This window comes from Elephas maximus, chromosome 19, assembly GCF_024166365.1.
Source record: "Elephas maximus indicus isolate mEleMax1 chromosome 19, mEleMax1 primary haplotype, whole genome shotgun sequence".
Classification (NCBI taxonomy): domain Eukaryota; kingdom Metazoa; phylum Chordata; class Mammalia; order Proboscidea; family Elephantidae; genus Elephas; species Elephas maximus.
Genome location: NC_064837.1, coordinates 35515006 through 35540006, shown reverse-complemented (window position 1 = coordinate 35540006; position 25001 = coordinate 35515006). Strand labels below are relative to the sequence as shown.

General features: G+C 47.8%; 1 protein-coding gene across 6 annotated transcripts; it reads right to left on the bottom strand.

Moving 5' to 3' along the window:
* Positions 1–96: 96 nt before the first annotated feature.
* MTMR4 (myotubularin related protein 4) lies at positions 97–24309 on the bottom strand. 6 transcript variants are annotated; one of them, XM_049858952.1, is made up of 19 exons: positions 23712–24309; positions 22217–22255; positions 18193–18282; positions 17743–17859; positions 16942–17024; positions 14903–15063; positions 14690–14786; positions 14374–14487; positions 13338–13534; positions 13003–13131; positions 12281–12392; positions 11601–11796; positions 11170–11355; positions 10920–11090; positions 10615–10769; positions 5328–6729; positions 3773–3883; positions 3437–3525; positions 97–3227 (listed from the first exon to the last, which is right to left on the bottom strand). In XM_049858952.1, the coding sequence occupies exons 2-19, from the start codon at positions 22217–22219 to the stop codon at positions 3050–3052; spliced, it is 3591 nt and encodes a 1196-aa protein (XP_049714909.1). In that variant the 5' UTR covers positions 22220–22255; positions 23712–24309; the 3' UTR covers positions 97–3049. The 6 variants fall into 6 exon arrangements, with proteins under 6 accessions (XP_049714909.1, XP_049714906.1, XP_049714910.1 ...); XM_049858949.1 differs by lacking the exon at positions 23712–24309 and adding an exon at positions 23437–23526; XM_049858953.1 differs by lacking the exon at positions 23712–24309 and adding an exon at positions 23142–23424.
* Between the last annotated feature and the right edge of the window lie 692 nt (positions 24310–25001).

Sequence of the window (25001 nt, the reverse complement as noted above, 5' to 3'; positions counted from 1 at the left end):
CGCCGCCGACCCCGGGAACCGTTGGCGCACGAGCGCCGCCGCGCCATGCAGCGCGGCCAATGGGGCCTCGAGTTCCTGCCGCGCAGCCGGGACGCGGCGCGAGGCGTCCCTCCCCCTCCGCGGCGGCGCGTAACCCGAAGGCCTGCAGGCCGGGGCCGCCCACGCCTGCGCCACCCCGCCCGGTGGGGCAGCCCGGGCCTCGGGAGAGAACAGTCACAGGACCCCGGTGTCCTAAAACCGCCGGCCTCGGGGTTGGGAGTTGCTGCCCGCCAGGTACTTTTTAAGTCCTGCAAGAAATAAGTCCAATTATCCACCATGAAATACTAAGATTCTTGTATTTCGGCACAACCAGGGTGTGGGGTTTAGAATTCACAAAGTGTATATGCCGTAGGCAACATAAACCAAGTTATTCTTGAGAACAAAGAGCCTACCTAACTCTACAATCTTTACTAACAGTTCAACTGCTTAAATCTCTCCAAATAAAAACGGGGTGGTGGTACAATGTCGCCAGTAAAAAAATTCACCTTTTGGGTAGTAGCATTTTATATACTTGTAAAGTCACTCTTTTAAGCCAGTATTTTGGTCGGGGCGATTTACTCAACTTTGAACATTCAACATGAGAAATGAGGCACCTATGAGGAGAGGATCAAGAGAAAACAGGTACAATCCTTTGTGCTTGCTCACCCAGCTGATGAAATTTTAGACACTAAAGAGAAACCTGAGAAGGGATGGGAAGGAACTCTACAGTATCCTTAAGGATACATCCCTAATTCAGTTAGTAAAAGTACAGGAGCTGGGTTGATAAATAGAGGGATCCATATTTGGAAAAAAAAAAAAAAAAAAGGTAATTGCTGGGAGGGAAGAGTATAATATTGTAGTCCTTTCTCATGGTCAAAGGAAAAACGAGTATTTTTTTTCTAAGAAATTACAATGAATTAAAAGACCCAACAAAGCAGCACTAATATAGAGATTTTATTTAAATTGTATTGAGTTTTTACAGCACATTGCATGTTTGTCACAACGCAACTGCACAGTTTGGATTTTTGGCCACATCATGTCACTTACACCCACAAGAGCTCTGAAAGGAGTATTTGATGAAAACATCTGAGCAGAAAGCCCAGAGTCTCTCTCCAAGGCCATGCAGTTTGTTCACTGATGGGATAGTCCCTTAAAACAGCCAGGCAAAGTAGACAGATACAGTCTCCCCAAATGTTACCCATCTTACTCCCCCTGAAAATGGGCAGAGTGAAGTCCAATGAAAGTCAAGTTAATTAAAAAGCCGCTCAGGACTGGCAGTTAAATTTGAATGATTGAGAGAGTGCTTAGACGAATTTTATGTATCAGAGACAAGGGATAGTTTGTTACTTTTTCACTGATCTCAGGAATTTCCCAGACACAAAATCTCCATTATTCAACTCCATCTAAACGAAAAAAAGTTCTGCTAGGCTGACCTAAATACGCCAAAACTTTTTAGGTAACATCCATGGCAAGTATAAAAGAAGCACAGATGCTTCTCTGTAGGACTAAAGAAAAAGGTCAGGACAAATATCAATTCTTGCTCTAAATGCAGATCCTAGTTATTTTCAAAGGAATAATTTTTTTTTCTTTCTAGAAAGGAACAAGAAAGTAGCAGTTAGAGGACTACCATAGTTTTAAAACAGGGTAAGCCTAAATGTGATTTACTTTTTATACACCAACAAATAAAAGAAAATGTATAAAGGAATTCCTAGTGGTTTCATTACAGGCCAAGGAGACTGTATCTGTCCCAACCACAGTACATGGCTATATCACTGTATCTTTTGGTTAAGTGCCACCGGTACACATTAAGATGAAAAAAAAATAATAATAATGTTTGGCCCAAATGGACACATTTTCTCTCCCAATTTTGGTATCAATGCTTTATTCTCTTCTGTTTGGGTTCCATTGTTAAGTGCACAGAAATAGACAGCAGCATTTGTACTGAAACCCTCACATACCAAACAGCATATTCCAGGAGGTAAAAAAACAAACACTAAATTCTACCCTCAAGGTGTCAAGTGTTCAGGATAAGAAGCAGTGTGACCCAGAGGAGGCAGCAGCCAAGGGAAAGACAACATGGGAAAAGTGGGTGATAAAACAAAACCAAAATAAGTTTTATTTTCATGCCAGGAGAGGATCAAGGTGTAGCTCCTGTGTTAGCACCAGGACAACTAGGAAAGTCTGGCGCAAAGGGTAGAGGACAACTCAGCAGATACTTCAGAAGGATCATTTTTGCTTTTCCCCTTTCCTCATTCTTCACAGTACATACCTCAAGAGCTGCCACTGAGTAAGAGACCACAGCCTTCACAACTCAAAATAACTGATTCCCGCCAGGATTGGACATCAGCAGAGTTTTCCTCTGCTACCAAAAATGTCTTACTCCCTAGAATTGTCCCCCTCAACTGAATATTCACTGATGCTGTCCAATGACCCAAGTGAAAAATGCACCAAAACCTCTACTCACTGAACCAGTCTTTAAACCAAACTCCACAGAAAGACAGAACTAATGCAACTAGAGGGAGTGCCTCTAAAGACTGAGCCTTCATGCACAGACACAGAGCACAGAGGTGCGGGGTATAGTTCATCTCAAATAGGATAGCAATTCCTATCTTGTATACTATAATCTGCTTTTCTCAAGGTGGAGGAGAGATGGGTCTGGTTGTCACTTGGAGTTTGGTTATACATATGCCTTTCTATTGCTGTTTGGGACACTTTGCACCAGGAATTATCTATGAAATCATCATCTTGTGAGCCCCAGGAGAAGGAAGCTGGAGTCACCAACTCAATGTTAAGCTTCCATACTCCGAGTCTGGATCAGGACCATTACCCCAAGGTAAGGGTCTCAGTAGAAGACCTCCTGCCAAGTTGGAATTCCTCTGCTCCAGTCTCATAGTACCAAGGAGGATTTCTCAAGATGGCATCTTTGAGCTCTGTAATTTCATGAGCCACACCAAGGAACCTTCAAAACTACACCTGAAGCAGATCCTCCCTTCAAACCTGCTAAAATTGGACAGGTCATCTCCTCTGGCATTCAGCTGGAAGCGGTAGCAATGGGTTTCTTCAGATGTTGGCTCATGAGTTCCCTGGCACGAGATACTTGGATGTGTTCGTAACATGAGTTACAGACGAGAACTGGGTCATAGAGTTGTTGATCAGGAATGGGCAGCTTCAGGTGGCAGCATCCAGCACAAAATACATTCCCACAATTTCTGCCAAAGCACAAAGAGGGAAGAGTTCATCAGAAATGCCAATATACTAAGAATAAATGATAGTCTGAAAGGCCTTACATGAGTAAATGGAGAGAAAACAAGAATATTTCCTATAAAGATATCTCTATTTTCAGACTAATTCAGAAGTATATATGTAAATGTACTGCACTGCTTTCAGTGATACTGAATCACACAAAACACCTTGTTACCTGCAGTGGTGTCTTCGTTTGGCCAACCAGAATTCACAGTCACAGTTATAGCAATGTGATGCCATATGGTCTGGAACCCAGCGAGTCACCTGACAGAAAGCACAAGGAAAAATTCCAGGTCCTTGTCAATGGAGTGGAAGAGTAACGTTGTAACAAGGAAAGCATCCCAGGAGAAAATAACAAGGCCTGTCTCTGTAGTTGGTCACCACTTGACTACACAGAAGACATTCATCTGTGGGAGAGCTCAGTTGACAGCACATCACTCATTTCTGAGAAGTACAGTCACTCACTGGCCTGCACGAGGACAGTACCCACCACATATTTGCCTGGACATACCTCAGTTTCTTTCTTATCAACAGGTTCCCAGCTTGCTTCTGAAAGGCAGTCTTCACTGTGATCAGAGCCAAAATCCTCTGTGTCACTGCCATCTGACTCCTTCAAACACGTCTAAAGAAAAAACAGAGATGTCAACATCATCTTCATCATCACTATCATTTATTGTTTACTATGTGTCAGGTACTCTTCTAAGTGCATTACATGCGTGAACTTATTTAATTCCTCACAACAATCTTATGATGTATACTATTGTTATCATCCCCATTTTATACATGATGAAACTAAGGCAGAGAGGGTTAAGAGCTGATAAGTGGCAAAGCTGGAATCTGAACCTAGTATTCTGGCTTCAGAGTCATGCTTTTAACCAAAATGCTATACCACTGTGTAGAAAGGATATCCCATTCGTTGCAGTTTAAACTACGGGTCAGCAAACTACAACCTGTGGGCCAAATGTGGCCCACTGCCTATTTTTATAAATCAAGCTTTATTGGAATACAGCTACACTCATTCATTTACATATCATCTACAGCTGCTTTCGCCCTAAAACAGTAACGCTGAATAGTTGTGACAGAGACTGACTGTGTGGTCCTCAAAGCCTAAAATATTGACTATCTGGCCCTTTACAGAAAAAGTTTGCCAACGCTTTTTCTAAATGATCACCCTGGATGAGAAGTTTAAAAGTTGTTATCCCTGCCCAGTCTATCAGCAGAAAAGTGGGCAGCAGGCAAATGAAGGTGCCTTCACAGGAAATGATATGTAGAGAACAAGATATCACGGGGAAGAAGGTGGCTCAGTGCTGGCTGAGACCTCACAACATAGCAAAGCCTAGATGGTCCTCGTCATCTCCTCACCTACATTATTCCAAAATGTCCCAATCAGGATCCCAACCTGAGCCTCAACTGCTTCACCCATTTGACACACTATTGCTAGAGTAATATTCTTAAAATACAAATCTGATCCTGTTACTCTGTGCAACAAAATGTTACTGCCTGAGGGTAAAATCTAAACAAGAACGCCACTCAAGACCCTTCATAGTTGACCCTTCCAATCTCTATCTACTTCTCCCGTATCACCTCCCAACACACTACTCAATCCATTCCTAATGGTCCCAGCACAAATGTGGGTGTACACATACATACGCACTTCCCTTTGTTCAAGCCATACCACTGCAGTACTTATGGACTCCATGCTTCCACAAATGGTATTTCCTTTTCACTGGCCACTTAGCTAAATACCACATATTCTCCAGCACTTAGGTCAAGCATTATCTTCTCAGGAAAGTCTTTCCTGACCTTTCACCCCACCCTAATGTTGCCCCAGCAGCCTAAAAATACTTGGCCACCCTCCATCTAACACTTAAGAACATCATTGTAACTGTTTGTATCTTCCACTAGACTGTGAGCCCCCTGTGGGCAGGGAATATGTCTTTTATCCTATAGCCCAAACACCTAATTCAGTGGCACACCATAGACACTCAATGAATGAATGTTGATGGCATGGAAGGCTGGATGGATAGAATGAATGGATGGATGGACAGCAGTAAATGAATACTTACAAAATCATCCTCATAGTCCATGGGGGGCTCTGCTGGAGGGGCACAGCAGTGACGGATATCCAGCCTCATCTGAAGCTCACGCACCTGTCGGCGTAGCTGTTCCACCTCTTGCTTGTACCCTGCTTCAATTTGTCGTAATCTATGCTGGATCACATCCGTGGGAAAGGGGAGTCCATCGTCATCCAGGTATAGAGGAGGTACTGGAGAAGGGCAGCTCAGTGGAACAGGCTTTGTACTGGAGACCTGCTTTGGGTGACCAGACAACCACATCCGGTTTTTTCCTCCTGGGCCAGTACAGTGTCCACTGGAATGACTAGAACAGATAGGTGACTTCATGCCTTCTCGCTGGGCCCACTGGCCCCCAGAGCAGGACCCCGTTGCCCGCATCTGCTTGCTGCTTGACTTCTTGCTACAACAGCCATACGAAAGCAGCCGCCGAGGGGCAGTCTCCCCACTAGGGAATGAAGTCACCATACCTTGGAAGCTGTCCCAGTTGGACCCTAGAAAAGAGAACTCACTGATCTGGCTCTGAGAAATTGTCTTGCGGACCAATTCCAAAGGCATTTTTCCAAAGCGAGGATTTTCCGGTAACTGCCCATTCCTACTAGTCCCTCTTTTGCCAGCGTCTTCCTCCCCATGAATCAAATTCGGCACAGAACTGGGATGTTCCTGGTGGGAGATACTTGCCACAGACACTGGGGGATTTTGGCTAAGGAAACCAGGGCTTGAGTCTGGAGGGATCTGGCAGGCAGCACTCAGTGGGCTGCCAAGGATGTCCAGACTGGGATCTGAAACACAACCGGCGGGCACACCGAGCATGGAGTCTAGCTGGATCTGTTGGGGGGCGCCTGTAAGAGAGTTCTGGGAAGACTCAGGAAAATTGCAAATTCCATCACACTTGCTGAAAATGACCTTAGAAAGTACACTAACAGCATCTTTTTCTGGGTAATGTTCACATGGCTCCTCCCCTACGCCATTTAAAGTCCTACTCAGCTCATCCTGGGCAGGAGGGTCTGGAGCTGGTATCTTAGACTCTTCCAGGACTTTGATCTCAGGATCAGAGGTGTTGCTCTTCACTTCCTGTGGCACTGCAGTATTAAGCAGTTTGTAACTTGGAGAACAGCTTTTGTGGTTCTTGAAAGGCTTATTGCTCAAGTAGTCTTTCTGGTTGCTGGATGGAGGGGGAGGAAGACCTATTTCTCCTACAGTTGGCTGAGGACCTCCTGCCCCAGATTCCACAAAGGTTGTCTCTGATCCTTCGGGATTGCTGTGCCAGGCCTCCAGGCCTCCTCTGACCTCCTGACAGTGGTTATTCAGGTTAGGGTCACTGGATGTGCGAGTCAAGGGGCTGCTGGTGTCACAGGCAGAAAGAAGATCATCCATGGACCTGGTTTTAGGCAATCTGAAATGAAAAACAAAACATCTCCAGGTCAGGAAATAGGAGCCACCTCCAGTATAAGGAACAGGGTACCAGAGCTAGAGTTCACAAGAAATAATCACATTTAAAATTACATATAATCCATGTCGTTGAACGTCTAAAAGGTACGAAATATGGACTCTGTCCTTAGCTTTTATCCGTTCTCACACTACACAATCTGCCTGGGTACTCTCAATCACTTCCATGGTTGAATTAAGTGAAACGGCAAGGTTCAATATTTGGTATACATCAGGAATGCCTATGGATTTTCTAGAAATACAGGTAAGCAGGACCCATCCAAGATCTACTAAGTCAAAATGGCCAGGAGTGAAGCCCAGGCATCTGTGTTTTTAAAAAGTATCACAGCTGATTTTTATGTGTGTTGTTTTTCATTATGGAAACTTCCAAACATAAAAAAGTAGAGGGAAAAGTATAAGGAACTTCCATGTACCCTTCACCCAGTTTCAATAATATCAACATCCTGTCATCCTCCTCTGCTGATTCCAAGGTGCACCAAAGGTTTAGTCAATAATGCCCCAGTGGTGTTTAGAATAAGAAGAGAGCTCATCCAGCAGGGTGGTCAGGGAAGGCTGCACAGAGGGCTGGGATTTGCGCTGGGACTTGGAAGAACGTGTTAGATTTCAATGGTTAAAGAGGACAAAAAAAACCCAGTGCCATCGACAAAGGACAGGGCATTTTAGAACCAAAGGTAAGTCAGGTCCACTTTTAGAGAAACTATTTCCGTAAAAAATTTAATATCACTTATTCTTCCAAATCCAATTCTCCATCTTGGGTTGCCTACAGCACATCTCTGGCTGTCAACTAATAGTTCAATCCCAACCTGCCTATATCTCCTCTTTCTCTCCTAACTGGCTCTTCTCAACTTTTCAGTGTGCATCAGTACTAATACCAGGTTTCCAAGCTCCGAAACTTGGAGCCTGTCTTTGACCCATCCCTGTCTTCAGTCCTACCCTCCAACATTCAGTCAGGTCCGTAGCCTACTAATGGCATCTCCACACATCTTTGAATTTAATCTTTCCCCTTTTCCAGGGACCCTTCCCCTTATGTCTAAATTGTTACAACTGTCCTGGCTGGTCTCTGTGCTTCCAAAACCCACCCTACTCACTGATTAGTTCTCCAAAAATCCCACTGTCACCAGGTCATAATGACTTCCTAGAATGACTTATTTTTGACAACTGAATCAAAATAAACGTCTCAGTGTAATGTTTAAAGCTCTTGATGAACCAGCCAACATTCATTTCTTTTTATTCCCCTGAACAGCCCCTTCCCAACCCCTGCCAGCTCCAAATACAGGTTCTTTATTACCTGTCGTGTATCCAATTCTTTGGGACCCCTCTTCAATAACCTTGTTCTCCAGCTCATAATTCCCTTTATTCTGTTCATTTTCCATTTAAACATTTATCGAAGCACCTATTGTGTGCCAGACTTTAACCCACGTACTAGGGACACAGAAAAGCCATGGTTCCTCCTTGATATTTCATGAAAATTTCTCTCAGTAAAACATCCACCAAATGACCCTTTTATTTCTCATTCCTTTAACTATTCCTGAACTACACACATTCTTCTTTGCTTAAGATTCTGAATTAGAATTGTTCTTTGGTTGTTCTGTGCCTTATCTTCCAACTTAAAAGTATCTTGAAAGCAGGGCCAATTATCTTTTACTTCTTTGGTAGAGCCCACAAAGCCTAATGCAGGACTAAGCAAAAACGTAGGTATTAAAGAAACATTTATTGAATTTAAAAGTCAGATATTGACTTAAGGCAATGATTATAACTGGGTCACAGACCTTATTGATTTTGATAAAAGTTATGGCCCCTTTCCTTGGAAAATAAGTATAGAAACCTCTACCCAAATTATGCATTCTACGCAAAGCTGGGGGGGGGGGATCATAGAACTCTTGAAGCCTATCCACATGCCCCTAACAATGGACCCAGCTTAAAAGACCCTAAAACCTATAATTTAGGGTGTTGAGTTTTTTCTTTATAACATTAGCCAATAGTGTAAGTTTATACTTTAAAAAACCTTCAGACAACAAACAAATACCTAAATCTAAAATGTACATATCCTTTGAACCAGCATTTTTATTTCTAGGGATTTATCTGACAGAAATACTAGCACAAATGCAAAGATGTATATATAAATAATATTCACTAAAACGTTCCCTGTAATGATTTAAAAAAAAAAAAAAAAATCACCTAAATGACCAATATGAAACTGGTTATATAAATTATAATTCACTTTTATTTTGGAATTGTAAATCCTGGTGGTGTAGTGGTTAAGAGCTACCACTGCTAACCAAAATGTTGGCAGTTTGAATCCACCAGGCGCTCCTTTGAAACCCTATGGGGCAGTTCTACTCTGTCCTATAGGGTTGCTATGAGTCGGAATTGACTCAAAGGCAACAAGTTTGGTTTTGTTTTTTGGTATATAGTCATTAAACACAATAAGGGTTGACCCAGCAATTCCCCTCCTAGGTATATACCCTGAATAACTGAAAGTAGGGACACAAACATACTTGTACACCAATGTTCACTGCAGTGTTATCACAACAGCCAAAAGGTAGAAACAATCCAAGGGTCCATCAACAGAGAGACAGATAAGTCTAGTATATACACACAATGAAGTATTATTCAGCTATTTTTTAAAAAATGAAATTCTAATACATGTTACCAGACGAATGAACCTTAAAAACACTATGCTAAGTGAAATAAACCAGACACAAAAGGAAAAATATTGTATGATCCCATTTATATGAAATATCTAGAATAGGCAAAAACATAGAGGTAGAAAGTAGATTAGAAGTTACTAGTCTTGGGGGACAGGAGGAGGGAGAGTTATTGCTTAAGAGAGTTTCTGTATGGGGTAATAAAAACTTGGGAAATAGATGGTGTTGATGGTTGTACAACATTGTGAATGTAATTAATGTCACTGACTTGTACACTTAAAAACAGCTAAAACGGCAAAATTCTATGTTACATATATTTTGCCACACACAAAAAAATACTAGGACAGCTTTAAATGTGCTGTCATAGAATGACAGGCATAATACAAAGTAAAAAAAAAAAAAACAATATTCAGAACAGTATGTAAGATGATTCTGTTTTTGTTTTAAAAAAAAGTTTCTATAAATAAGCATGTGGATATATTTATCTGTGTGGAGATAAACATCTGGAAGGACATGCGTTAACAGTGGACATCTTATGGGGACTAGAATCAAGGAAGAAGGCCTTGCATTTTCTATTTCTATACTGTTTTATAAGATTTATATTATATTGTTTCTGACATTTTATTTTTAATAAGGAACATTCTTTAACCAACTTAGAATTTACCAACTCCCTTCTCACTCTCCCCAAAATATCTTCATGTACATGTTCAGCCAGGAGATAATTTTAATTTTTATGCCTCTCTTTAAGTTCTGGCCTCTTTCTGGGGGAGCAATGTAAAGGCCATCCCCCTTCTGGGAACCCTGAGAGTCAGATTCTTCTGCAAGCTAATGCTGGCCATAGTAAAGGTTGCTACTAAGATAGCAAGCTTCAGTCAATGAACAAAAATCAAGACCATTCCCCCAAACCTTCCTGATACAGTCTTTTCTGTTTTGTTCTCCTCTACCCTGCTTGGGTATGTCACACAGCGTGAAAGCAGCTCCAGGAAAGAAGGTAACCAATCTTATCTTAAGAGAGGACCTTGAAAATAACACAGAATGCACCCCACACTAGCTACAAGATTTGGCCCAAGTTTCTCCTTCAACTGACTTAGAAAGTTGCTTTTAAATATCTCATAAAAGATAAGAGAAGAACATTTATGCAAGATATGAAGCAGTTACTGCCCTCCTAGAAGGGCTTTTCTTACCTGTCTAGAGAACGGCCAGAGAACTCCTGGCTCTGAGTCACCGGGGAAAGGTAAAGATCCATGTTTTCCTCCCCAAGTGTGCATGGAGATGAAGCTGGCAGATAAACAGCTGTCCAGAGGTGAAGGGCCCGAACATGACACACAGGATGCAGGACCTGGGGAGGCAGGCCAGTGCTGGTTTTTCTGAGATGTTCCTGGTCCCTCTTACTCCCCTGCACTGACATTGACCTTACAATTCCCCCACTGACTCAGCCTGTCCTTCCTGGGTTTCCAAGCAGCACCTACAGCATAAGGGCTCGACTTACCATGTCTGAATTGGGTGTGTAGAGGAAGTTATGGAAGTTCTTATTGCCAGCTCGCAGGAGAGCCCACACAGAGCAGGTCCGCTTATAGATGTTGCGCTTCTCTCGCTCACAGGGGTTGTTGGCCAGGAACGTGCCATAGAGGCAGGAGTACGTGTGCTGAACCAGTTTTACCTAGAAGGCCAGGACTGTTGCATCCCAGGGCCTGGGGTCAACATCCCCCACCACCATAGTCACAGGCTTTAGGACTTACCAGGAATGCTTCGTTAAACTCAAACAGGCAGGGGAACTGCTTGAGCAACTGATGAACAGAATCGAGCCACTGGAGGAACACAGGACACTGTTCATTTTGGTCCTCTGCATTCTCCTGGTGGCCACAGCGATCTCCAAACTTGTGCCCAAAATCCAGCCAGTCAGACTCCACTAACACTTGGAAGCCCTGCAAAGGAGAAACAGACCAAGCCTTGGGGCTCTCCGGAAAGGCTGCTGTACTATGCCCCAGGGGACTTGCCAAAGCAGGGAGCCAGCAGTAACAGAGAGGAACAGGACTGACCTTACCTAGAAGAAGGCTCAAAGCCACCAATGTCCTCTACTGAAAGATCCCTAAGGCAGAGAGCCAGAGGGCCACCACCCCACCACCACCATCATTCCCTCTGCTCATCCCCAGCCAACCCCTCTCAATACCTCCAATGTCCTGTAATACGGGTCCAGCAGTATTTTGGCCAGGGCTACAATCTGTGGCGTCCGGTCCCAGCCATCTGAACAGTGCACCAGCACAGGTCGGCCTTCCCGGTCTACTGTATTAGCCACCAGCACAGCTGCCTTTAGCATCACCGACAAGTGCTGTAGCCATTTGGTGCTCTCCAGTGCCGACAGCCAGCTACACAGAAGCAGAAATCAAGTCCGTCACTAAGGGCGCTAAGGCTACAACAGTCTCTCCACCACCCAACGGCCAGTCACACCAAACAAACCCGTAGTGAGGCTAAGAGACTGAACCCTAGCAGGAAGTAGGGAAGATAGGACCTGGAGTGGATAAGAGCCTCCTGGGATGGAGAGAGGATCTGGGAAGCAATCAGGTGAGGGGCATGAGGGCATACACATTCACCCACTTTCTCTCCCAGGTCTCTGTGCTCTTTGAGCAGGACAACTGGTCCAAACAAAAGGAATCCAGTGTCCTGTGATTGCGCCAAAGTGACTGCAGAGAAGTGGAAGAAGTGTTGCTGGGGCTGGCCCACTACGTCCAGCTCCGCCCAGCCTTCAGGTCCCATACCTCCAAAATTCTCATTTCCCCATCTCATCCTCCAAGAACATAAGGTAAGGGATGACATCAGAGGGAGGCTGGAATGAGATCAGGGAACACTTACTTGCTGGGATCTGGCATCTGGCTACACACAGCCCGCAGGTACTGGAAGCTATTTCGGATGGCATGGATGTTGGCCATACCCATGAATACAACCTCACAGTTCGGATAGTACTCTGTATATGTAAGAAAGGAAAGTGCAGCTTAAGAGCAAGTCCCAGAAATAGGCACTCAGGACAAGATGGGTACCAGTTGGTAGAGCTTCCCTGGCAGGGCCGAACACCTCCAGGTGGGACCTACATAGGCTCTTGAAATCTGAATAACCCTTTTATCTCTGGATGCTCCAGTACCATATACTAGTAGAAGTAATAATATTAATAACCAAAAAAAAAAACCCCAAACCCATTGCCATCAAGTCGCTTCCGACTCAGTGATCCTATAGGACAAAGTAGAGCTATAATGGATAATAATGACAGTACTACTTATAATGACAACATATAATAAGTTCTCAATAAATAGTAGCTGATTTATACCAGTAATTTTGCATATATATATGAAATCTTTCATCATCCCAACAATTTTGAAGGTATGTATTATACCCATTTTAAACACCAAGAAAATAAAGCTTAAACAGATTAAGCAATCAATGCATAGTCATAGCTAGTAAGTGGGAGAGTTCTGATACCAAGCCTGGTTTGTTTGGCTCTTTCCATGATGAAAGCTGCCCCCCACCCCCTCCTCACTAAAGCCACCCAGAGCACAGATGCATTGAGACGACAGCAATACCTTCGCATTCACAACCTCCACCCTTGGCCCGGTTGGCCACTGCCGCTGTGTAGGAGCGAGCATCCAGGATCAGCAGCTTCTGGGGAGCCGCTGAGCTCTCCACCCCAGAGCATGCAGTCAGGGAGGAATCTAGACAGACAGCAGGGAGAAGGCCCTGGGTCAGCCAGCTCCATCAGCCTTGTGGTACTCCCTCTCAGGACTAGGGACCCTTCACATTCCATAGCTTCCCAAAGGGCAGGGACCCAGGTCTTCTTCCCTTCCTCTCACTAGGGATGCTCCTGGGAACCAAGGAAACTAAAGTTTGCTCCCAGGGGCCAGCACCACCCACACCTTACCGAAGTCAGTGTCACACGCCTCACTCGCATCACTGTTCCCGGTGTTGGACGAGCTCCCAGTGGCCCTAGTCCCTGGGTCCAGGGCACAGGCTTTGGCAATGGACGTGACCAGGTATTCATCATCAGCATTACGCCAGCCCCACCAGCTGATCTCGGGCTGGCTGCAGCGGGCAATGGCGGCCCCGTTGCGCAGGTGCCTGACGAAACAGGGGAAACCTTCAAGCCCCTGACGTTCACAGCCCCAAGGGGCCTACTGTAGAGACCTTAGGGGGCACACCAAGGCCTCTAGAGCCAGCAGGGGCCACCAGTCCATCCAGGCCAGGAGAACAACAACCAAAAGCCCTTAATATCTCTAGAGGGCTTTATAGTTTAGAAAGAAAGTGTTATCATGTGCATTTTCTCAAAGGGGCTCCGTATTCCCAAGGTGACCTTGACTCATCAAATTTGCAGAGCACCTGCTCCAGCTATAGCTATGCACCAAGAGAAAAGGGCCTGAGCCAAAAGCATGAACAACTCCAAACCTCACAGTTACTACCTGTCTCACTGTTTTAGCTACAATATTCTAGTGCAGGGGTCAGCAAACCTTTGCAGTAGAGAACCTGATAGTAAATTTTAGGACCAGATACTAAAGATTTCAGTAAGCTTTTGTCAGTTACATCCAATCTCTATCATATATTCTTCTTTGTTTTGTTTTTATAACCCCTTAAAAACACAAAAACCTTTTGTAGCTCACGGGCTGTACATAAACAGGCTGCAGGCCAGATTTGGCTCCTGGGCCATAGTTTACCAACCTCTATCTTAAAGCAATACTATACACTCACACACACATCCTCGAAAAAAAAGAGAAAATGAATCAACTCCCCAAAAGCCTCATCCTTAGGAGAAAAACACTGAAGTGGTTTTTGTTTTAAAATTATTTCATAGCCACTCCCCATACAATGTTAGTTTCCCAGTCAGCCAGGCTGTTGCAAACCTCGCCTTTCGATTCTCTGCTTACTGCATAAGAAATGACCTATTTCCCATCCCACTGCCTCACCTATACACAACCACAGGGATCCGCTTCCAGGAGCGGAAGGAAGCCACGTTCTCCAGCTCTTTATCTGTGATCCACACGGGAACCAGCAGCTTCTGAGGGTAACTGGGACATAATCTGAGAAGAGACCAGACAGAGTCACCAAGCTGGGTCTAAGATATCTGATGATAAGACCCCCCCATGGATGGCTCTTGGGGAAGAAGGATAGGCAGCCCTTCACCCTCACAAACTCAGAAGCTGGGGCCACCATGCTTTATCCATACGTGGAAGAAGTTTAGGTTTAGTTTGATGTTTGGTCCCCTGTCCCCTGCCCTCTCACTTGTAATTGCTGTTGATGTGAGAGACTCTCCAGACATTCTGCAGGTCAAAGCCCATCCTCGCAAGCTCTGCCTCCTGCCGACATCGTATGTGTTCTCCTGCAACACACCCCCCATCCATGCCTGTCAGCTTCTAAGAGGGCCAAGTCCAGAGGTGGAGAAAGGATGAGAACCAGGGGATAAGAATTCTCCCAAAGTAAACAGCCTGGCCTCACCTGGCTGACACAGGTGGGTATGCTGGTCCTCCTCAGTCAGCCCCAGGCACCAGGCATGGTAGGCAAAGGCAAAGAGGTCCTCAGGTTTGGCAGGTCTTGCTGTGGCCCGGCTTAGCCGCGAGAGCCACTCTTGGCACTGCTTGAAAGTGGAGAAGTGGCACCTGCCGGGCAAGAAACCACAGGCCCGGGTGAGGCAAGGGATGGGTGTGCTATGGGGCCATAAGGGTCAGAAGCACAGCATAGGAAGGCTGTGGGGAGAGAAGGCTGCAAAGCAGGAGGCAAGGCATGGGCCCCGGGGGAAGACCAGGGAGAGTGGCCAACACCCAAGAAAAGTTGTCCCTTGTGACAACTCTCTTCCCAGGAACTCTTGTCTTTAAAGATGCTTATTTCCTCTAATGGAGCACTACCATTGATCACATCAAATCTAAATGCTACCACATGGCTCTGGGTACCTGCATCCCTCGTACCTAACCCGTCTTGTCCATACCCCACCAACTCAGTGTTATCTCCCATGACTCCCTAGCACAAACCTTCTGCTTCTGCAGGAAGTCCCCACTCACATCACACTACCTTCTTCCTGTCTCCTTGTTTTTCTCTTCTGTTTAATAAAGTGAAGTCTCTCTCTGCCTAGCCACATCCTACCAATACTCTGGAGGCAGTTCCAGTCCCAGCTCTTCCTTGAAGCCCTCTCAGCTTCCAATCCACAGACTCCTTCCTCCCTTGATCCTTAATGTGCTTGGAGTATTCAACAATAAGTTTTCCCATGGGATATTGCCCACAAATTAAGTCTTCTTTCAGCAACTAAACTTTAACCTCCTTGAGGTGGAGGGCAACATGGGTTCCCTCACAGGCCTACTATGCTGAGCACACATTAGGCTCTAAAAGGGGCAATCTTTTAATAATCCTTGGAGTCATCCCAGGCACCTCTTTCTCTCACATTCAACCTGTCAGCAAATCCTGTCAGCATTACCTTCAAAATATACATACATAATCTGACTGCTTCTCATCATTTCGACTTCTGCCACCCTGGACAGGCTATCATGATCTCACACCTGAGTAACCGCGGTAGCTTCTTAACTAGTCTCCCAGCTTCTGCCTTTGCTTTTGCCCCTGTTCCCTTTGGTCTATTCTCAATAAAGTAGCAACCAGAGTGATTCTATGAAGACGTTAATCAGCTCAAAATGTTCCAGTAGCTTCCCATTTCCCTCAAAGAACGAACCAGTCATTATGATCGCCTGCAGGAACGTACAGTGTGACACTCCCTCACCTCTCAGATCTTATATTCCACTACCTTCACTCATGTGCACTCCAGTCCAGCCACACTAGACTCCTTTCCATTCTTTCAATATGCCAAGCAGAGGCACTCACCTACCTCAGGGCCTTTGCCCTTGCTGTTCCCTCTGGCACACTCTTCCCCCAGATATTCACGTGGTCACTTTATTCAGGTCTTGACTCAAACATCACCTATTCAGTGAGGCCTTCTCTGAACACTCTGTTTAAAGTTACGCCCTCACCTTCATAGCGCTCCTTATCCCCATTCCCTGCTTTATTTATCGCCTTATACTTACCCTCATTTAACATATTTTACTCATTTATTGTTTACAGTTGGCATCTTCCCACTGGAATACAAGCTCCATGAGGTAAAACATTTTTTATCTATTTGTTCCCTGCTATATCCCCAGTACTTAGAACACTGCCTGGCATAGAATAGGGTACTCACCAAATACATGCTAAATGAAAAAACAAATCAACCAACAATGAGTGTTCTCTGTCAGATCTCATCCTATGAGCTTTCATACACATTATTTCATTGAATCTTTATGATGACCGCATAAGCTAGGCATTATCCCCATTTCTTCACGTCAATCATTGTGGGTTGTTAACTTGAGCTCCCAGTCCAGAACAGGGTTTTCACCCATTCCTCCAAATGGGGAAAAAGTCTTTTTCCCCCCCTATTTTGCTCCAGAGAAACGCTGGCAGCAGAAAGACCTGGACAAGGGTTGGGCCAGAGGACCTTAGTGACACTCTATTGTTCTCACCTCACCACTTTGGAGTCCTTGCAGGCAATGTGCAACTGGAACATATCACGACTCTCCACACTGTCAATCATCCGGAGGGGGACCTTTAGAGGAGGGGCAAGCTGAAGCTCAGGTCTCCACTATCCCCTCACTGGCCCCACCCCTGCCCAGGTCTCCTCTATCCCCTCACACATTCCCACCCCTGCCCAGGTCTATACTATCCACTTCACTCACCCCCACCCCTGCCCAGGTCTCCACTATCTCCTCACTACGCCTACCCCTGCCCAGGTCTCCACTAGCCCCACTATCCCCACCCCTGCCCAGGGGTTGATGTATCAACAGCAGGAAGGAAATCAACATTTATTGAGGACCTGTTAAGTCCCTGGTAACTGTGCTGGGTCCTCCACGTATGTACCCCAATTAATAATCATGACAATCCTGCAAGGTAAGTGTTCTTACTCCCATATTAAGGAGAAAATTAAGTCTCAAGTAACTTGACAGAGATGACACATCTGGTAAATGGTCGTGCAGGAAAACAGTCCAAGTCTGCTTGACTCCAAAGCCTGCATGTTTCTAACAGTACAATTGTACCCCTTGGAAGGGCCAGCGACACAGTAAGGGAAAGAGGGAAGAAAGGAAGGGAAGTGAGAGAGACAGATCTATGGCTAGTAGAACGAGGAAGGAAAACAGGAGGTCCGTGATCGAGAAAAGGTCTGTGACCAACTGTTTTGAAGACAAGATCAGACAGAGCCTTGGAGTACTTCCACCTTGAACCTCGCAGGGATTCTGGCTTGGGTGTGGGGCAACAAGGCAGGGACTCACGTTGATGACAGAGTCCTTGAACTTGATATGTAGCCGATAGTTGGAGATGGCAATGAGGGCATCAGCTGCCCGGCCCAGGAACTCCACTCCCTCACCCTGTAGCACTGTGAAGGGCACCTGCCAAGGGGCAGAGGAATTTTCAGTCCAGAAGTGAGTCACCCCTCCCCAGCCCTGCTCTGGGGGATCCCCTCTGGAGAAGCTGGGCCAACACAGGAGAGGAGAGTCCTCGCCATGGTAACAGCACCAGGCAACAGCTGTACAGGAAAGCTGCCTTTCCTTCCCTGGGGCCAAAGGCATACATACAGACAGAATCCCCTCCCTGCAGAAACCAGGGAGCAGGAAGCCAGTGCTCCTGGCGCTAGATCCCCTCTGAGATTTTTTTGCAGAGAGGAGAGGGTGTTTTTTAACTGGGCAGGGAGCCCCACCCAGCTTGGGACCCCAACTCCTTACCTGCAGATTTTCCTCCTCCTTCACTAGTTCCTTGGGAGGGAACAGATCCTTGGCTTGGATGTACTCCAGGCTGGGGGGCCCCTCCTCACCCTGTGAGAAAGGCCACAGCCCTAAGTTGCCAGGCTCCACTTGGCTCATCAGACTTTTGTTCTGCTCCCCTGCAACCAATATACCCTCTCCCCCATACACACACACAACAAACACACGCCAAATACACTTCTAAAGGCTCTGATCACAAGAGAAAGAAAAAGAGACCCAGCTTGGTTGAGGAGTGGGTGAAATGGAGGAAGTACTCAAGCCTATTAAGCCTAAGAGAAGAGTGAGGGCTAAAGAGGAACTGGGAATCTGCACTCCTTAAAGGACTCTACTACAGAACCAAAATTTCCAAAATGGAGGAGAGAATACCAAGGAAAAGAGAAAATACTGCAAGTGGAATGGGAAAGTGCTGTCCTGAGGGGAAAAAAGCCAGGCACGGCAGATGGTTATAGAGACAGGAGGGAAATCAGGCATCTAAGGCCACGGAAGCTTCCTTCAATCTGGTGGGTGAAGGAGACAAAGAGGAGTGGGTGATGGGGGGGATTCAGCCCTGTGCCTCTAGAGGGCCTTGACAGATGCTTTCAAAGGTGTTGCAGAAAGAGGGTGTGTTTTGGAGCTGGGCTTATCTTCCTGTTAGGCACACACTGCTAACAAGCCCCCACTACCTGCAGAGCAACCTGCCCCGCCTGCTGATCTGAGGGGAATTCCTTAGGAACACCCACAGACAGAAGTCACTCCCCTCCCAACCACCAGGGAGAGAAGAAGAGATCCACCTAGGAGGAACCAAGAGACCCAAGGACAGCCAGGGCAGAGAGAGGAGGCCTGGCAGACACGGTGGAGGGGAGGGGGGGATTAGGGAGGACAGATGGGGGGAAGCTGGGAAGGAGTATTAGCCAGAGGGGAGGAGGGGAGGAGTGGAATGATGCGGAGGAACGGAGCCCTGCAGAAGCAGGGAAGATGGTGAAAAAGAGAAGCTGTCTGGGGGACAGTCAAGGAGAAAAGACTGGCGTGTCAGGTGAGGCAAGGAGTGGTGGAAGAGGGAGGGGACTGAGCCCAGGGACACAGCTCCCAGACAACCAATGCTCCCTGACCAGACCCCTAAAATCCCAGACAGCCTACTAGCCATATCCCACACCCCAAGCAAGGATGCAGTGCAGTGGGTGGGATCAAGATGGAGAGGCGGAGGTAAAGAGATGTACCCCTGCAGGGCGGGGCCTGAGATCTGCAGTCAAGGGCAGTAGCTGCGGGCCGAGATGGGCCACAGAATCTCCATCCCCTGGTTTCGACAATTCTCGGCACCAAAAGATTAAAGCAAGTGCAAGAAAGAAAAGGGTTAACCTCCCTCCCCTGCCCCCAAACATTGGGGGCCGGGCCAGGAGCCTTGGGAAGGGGGATGGGCTGGAATTTGGAATCCCAAGGGCTGGCCCTGGGAGTAGCGGCGGGTGCAGCAAGCGACGGGGACCTCGGGCCCCCGCAGGCGGGGCCAGCACTTACGAAACAGCTGAGCATGGAGCAGGAGACGCGGGCGGTCAGGCTCATGGTCGCGGGCGGTCTGGGCCAGCGCACATGTCCCCGGAGCCACTGCGCTGCCCGCCAACCCCGGGCGCCCACTGCATCCCGGCTGCGGGGCCCGCCAGGTGCAGCCGCGGCGGCAGGAAGAGAGCGCGCGGGCAGCGGGGCCTCGGCGCGGCTCCCGCGCGCCTCTCCCCTGCTCTCCACAATGGAGCGGGCCCAGCTCCGCCCTCCGGCACGAGCGCAGAAGAGAGGAGGGAGACGAGCGGGGGCCCGGGACCGCGCGGGGAAGGCGGAGGCAGGGGCGGGGCGGCTCCGCGCGGACCCCGCCTATAGCCCCAGGTTCCTCCCTCCCCAAAGCCCCTTAGCCGCGTGGGAGGGGATCCCTCTGGGACCTTTAGAGGCTTTCTGAAGTCAGGGCTGCGGGACCGCCCGCAGACGGTACAGGAGGGAGCAGGTAGCCAGCCCACGTCTTTTCATTTCCCATTTTCCCAGGTGCGCCACACCACGCCCTTCTCACAACATTCGTCATCACACCCTCCCCTTCTCTGAGTTCCCCTAACACCTACTCTTGAGGAGCTGGCCTACCTCTACCCCTTACACTTTCCAGCCTCAAGTAAAACACCACCCCCCATACTCCCGTCCATCAGCGTCCTGCAATCGCCTAACCTCTCTAAATCCCACCCACCTTTCGCCTTCCCTCCATTTAGTCCCTTAGAATGGACACATGGTCTGGTGCCAGGTTGTCACTCCATGCTCTTGAAAGAGAAAAAGCCTCGGAGTTTTTAATTCCAAGGCCCTGGCCCAACTCTACTCCTTCAAATCCTATTCTTCTTTCCCATCCTCGACCTCTGGGTAAGAAAGTCCTTGGAGGAGAAGGAATTTCTTAGACTGAGAAAGAGAACAGCTTGAGAAACTGAAGAAGTTTCCTGCTCCAGTGCAGTATGCTGGTTGATGTTTTGCAATTTAAAGAAGGCCTAATTTATCTATAGGGCTAACGAACCTGTTCAGGAAATGAACAGAATACCACAGAAGCTATACAAGAATAAAATTTGAAATCCAGGGATGGGAGTGGGAGAAGTGGAGTAGAAGGCCAAGGAGTAAGTAGCAGTGATTAAGGAGCTCAGAACTGTACTGAGGGTCACAGAAAAGAGCTGGCTGAGACCCCAAACTCATTCCTGTGCCTGGTAACTTTCAGAAACCAGGGTATTTGTTTTTCTTTTTGGATGGGGGGGAGGAATGAAAGAAATTGACATTTTACTAAGCATCTATTATGAGCCATGTGGAAACCCTGGTGGCATAGTAGTTAAGAGCTACCACTGCTAACCAAAAGGTCAGCAGTTCAAATCCACCAGGCACTCCTTGGAAGCCCTATGGGGCAGTTCTAGTCTGTCCTCTAAGGTCGCTATAAGTCAGAATCGACTTGATAGCAACAGGTTTGGTTTTTGGTTTTTTTATGAGCCTTGTGCTTTTCAAACACGACCTCACTAAAACCTTTCAGCCCTCCAAGGAGTAACAGTAAGCCGTTTTACCAGTGAGACATTTCAGGCTTAGAGAGAAAGTCTGCAATTTCCCTAAGGTATTTAAGCAGTGCCAGGAAACAGACTGGGCTGACTGCTCTTTTCAGTGTATCACAGAAGAGAAAAAGGAGAGGGGATGTCAGTTGGTGGGAGGGAGGACCAGCAGACTTACTAAGAAGAGACCTAACGCCAATACTGCAGATACCACACACCCACATATCTATGAGAGGAAAAGAAGGGGGAAGAGGAGGAAGCGCTTTCACTAACCATATTCCTTAACCTATCCCTAAGCACAGGGGATACCTGACAGAAACTGAAGAGCTGCCTGGTCTGGCCTAGGGCTTGCAGCTCTTCACTCCCTTCTCATTCCTGAACTTGGGGTGATGGGTAAGAGACGGTGGTTACAGTTTATGGAAAATATGTGGGATCATTATAAACACCCCTAGTGAAATTCTGGTACCCTGAGGGAGTATCCTGCTAAATAGACCATCAGGTGTGGCCTGCACAGTGACTTAAGCTGGAAAGCCCCCAGAGTTTTGATGCAGTTATTCCTGAAACAGCACCAACAGTATTTGAGGGGCCCACCAGAAAGTACAAGGACCTTGTTCTGGCCTTTCAGACCAGGACACAGAGATTCTACCAGGGACCCAAGAAAAGCAAGAGGAAGGCCATTAGGAAGGGCTAAGAGAGCCAGTGGTGTGTAGGTAGAATGGAGAAGCCATAGCATAGCTCATGCAGAAAAAGACTTCTAGAAGTTTCCTGCTCCAGTACAGTATACTGGCTGATGTTTTGCAATTTAAAGAAGCCCTAATTTATCTATACGGCCAATGAACCTGTTTAGGAGCTGAATAGAATGGCCTGGAATTCAAGGCCCAGGAGGGTTGGGACAGCTTTACCAGGCAAAGACACAAGGATTACACAAAACAATATGGTCTGAAGAAAGAGGGAGTACTCACCATTCTACCGTGGTGAGGGTCCTGGCTGCCTCCTTCTCACTGTAAGGAGACAGGGGATTATAAGAGTAAAGAGCACCGTTAAGATTACCATGGAACCAACAAATGCCACACATCTAGCCCTGAGCTGCTCTCCAGCTCATATTCTCCTGCTTCACAGAGAATCCAGCCTCTCCACAAGTTACCATGCTGACAGAGGCAATGGAAGCTCCAAGGAGAGAAAGCAACAAGTGATCCTGCAAGGCATGAAGTCAGCCACAAAGTCGTGTAGTAAGAATGAGTGTTATCCAAGATCATTCGGCCGAACTTGAGTCCTGATTTCCAGACCCGGAAAGGGAAGTAAAACACTCCAAACCCTATTCTTTGTGGGAAAGCAAAAAAAAAAAAAAAAAAAAACTGCCAAGTCTGAAGAGACAGCAGCTGCCCAACCAGCACTCACTTGTGGCCCTGGTTGGGGACCCCTGCCTGGGGCATGAATCGACAGGAATGCTCTGCCAGTCTCTGAGTCTGGGAGTAGCACCACCTGACCTGTTTCCTGGGGACAGAGTCCAGAGCAAAGGACAAGAGGGAGGGGACTGCAACCTGCTATCAGAGGGCAGCAGGGCTGGACAGGTCCTGCTGGGTGTATCTAACACCAAGTGCGGTGGAGGCTATTGGGACACCACACATTTAGCCAATGAAGGCAATACAGGCCTCAGAGTCAGCATCTGTCAAATGGGCCTAAGTTCCTAGGCCCACTTAGGGAGCCAGGCCCAGGTTTCACTGAACTTTCCTTCATGCCTGCTACCCGAGCTCAGGAGCAGTGTAGCAAAGCACCGCGGGAGACTAGGGGTAAAAGCTTCCATCTGTAGCCCTGCCCTCCTCCCTGATCACAGGTCCTTCTTCCCCAGCCCACCCTTCCTCGCAAGAAGCAAGCCAGAGGTGCTACCTCACCGCCTACTGACACGCAGCCTCGGGGAGACGGATGCAAGGAAGGAGGGACAAGGACGAGGCCTGGGAGGCCGAGGGTTCCCACACCTAAAGGATCTGGCCCCGGGGGGCGGGCCAGGCTGGCAGGGGAGCCCAAGTGCCCAGGTTCTAGGGGTGGAGCCTAAAAACTCTAAGGCGGAGCCCCGAATGACAGAGGGCGGGCTCCGGAAAGCCAGTGGGGGCCGGGGCGGGGCCGGGTTAGACGCGGTCTTTGCGGTTTCCAGGCTGGCAGTGCACGGGGAACGGTGACTCACCCAGGCGGCGTCCGCCCGACCCTCCGAGGCCGCGCTCTCACCACTTCCGTCTCCCGCTGCTGCTGAGGCCGCGCAGCCCCGACCCCACCACGGTGCCCCTCTCTCTAACCAATCATGTCTCTGGCCTGTGCGCGCCCTGGCCAATAGCCACACCAAGTCCCGCCCCGCCCCCACCGCGCAGCCGCCGCCCTCACTCTTCACGTCGCTCATTGGTCAAGTCGGGCAGACGCCCTCCCAGCCTTTAGCTTTTCGGGTGCCGAAGGACGAGACACTACCTGGAAGGAGGAGGCGCGGCGCTGGAGAGGAGACGCAACCAATGGGAAATCACAGCGCGTCCTTGCGACAGCCAATGGGGAAGTAGTAAAGGGGGCTACCAGCTAAGGCTGCTGGGGCCGGAAGTGGGGGAGGCCTGTCGCCTATTGGCATCGCAATTAGAGGCGGGGCCTTCTAAGGGTGCAAACCTTTCACAGCCACTTCCGGTGATGCCCCTGCCCTGGAGGCGCTTCTCAGATTAGATCCTTGGTGACAGCTGAGTTTATCCGTTCCCGTTTTGGTTTCGCTGCGGTCATCCGGCCCCAAAGCTAAACCTGGAGAAAACGACCGCTCAAGCTAGGAAAGGGAGGAGGGCAGGGCCTGAGGCTCCTCTCGGTCTTTCACGACTGGCGGCCCTGGGATTCCCCCTCTCCTGCGTCAAGACGGACTCGACCAACCCTCACTTTGCAGCGGGGAACCGACCACGGCGTCCTTCATGATCTGCATAGTGCCGCCAATCACGGGTAAAGATCTGTCGCCTGAGAGTTAGGAAACCTGGCCTGCGACTGCGACTAGCCAGCTGCGGCATTCTCGTCTGTAAAAGGAAGAGAGAGACAGGACTCTTCCAAGGCCAGCGCGTGGCTCCTCCCTTCCTCTCTCCTCCGTGGAGACAGTAGGGCGGAGGGTGACCGCTGGAGGTCGCCGTGGCCCCGGGATATCACCAAGGCGACCGAAATGGAGACGTGGACTCAGATTTCCAGCGGAATCGTACACTCTGAAATGAGTATAGTATAGTCTCAGCTCTGAGGTGAGCCTGAGGGCTGTAATACGAGGCGCCGGGCTAAAGTGTGCTTATAGAGCATGGAAACTTTCACTACAGTCAGATCCACGAAAACAGGAACCTTGCCTGTGTTCACTGCTTTAACTCCAGGGTCTAGAACAATGCCTGCAACCAAGTAGATATTTAATAAATATTTGTTACAGACCTCTTCCAGGACAATGATTGTACTTAACTCATTCCCAGCACTCACTATAGTGTTTGGTGATTACAGGGGCTTCAGGGGTTGTTGAATATTCTATCCAAGGCTTAATTCCACATGTCCCTTTCCCAAAATCAGAAGAAATAGGAAGTCAGGAGGCTGCATGCAGTTATTACCCTGTGTTTTCCCAAAGGGAGACATCATATCCAAAACCAAGGGGCTGCTACAGAATTGAAGTTACTGTATGTGGAAAGAGTCTCAGGCTAGAGGAAGGTGGTTGTTAGTTGCCCGGGAGTTGATTCTGACTCATGGCAACCCCATGTGTTGTGGAGT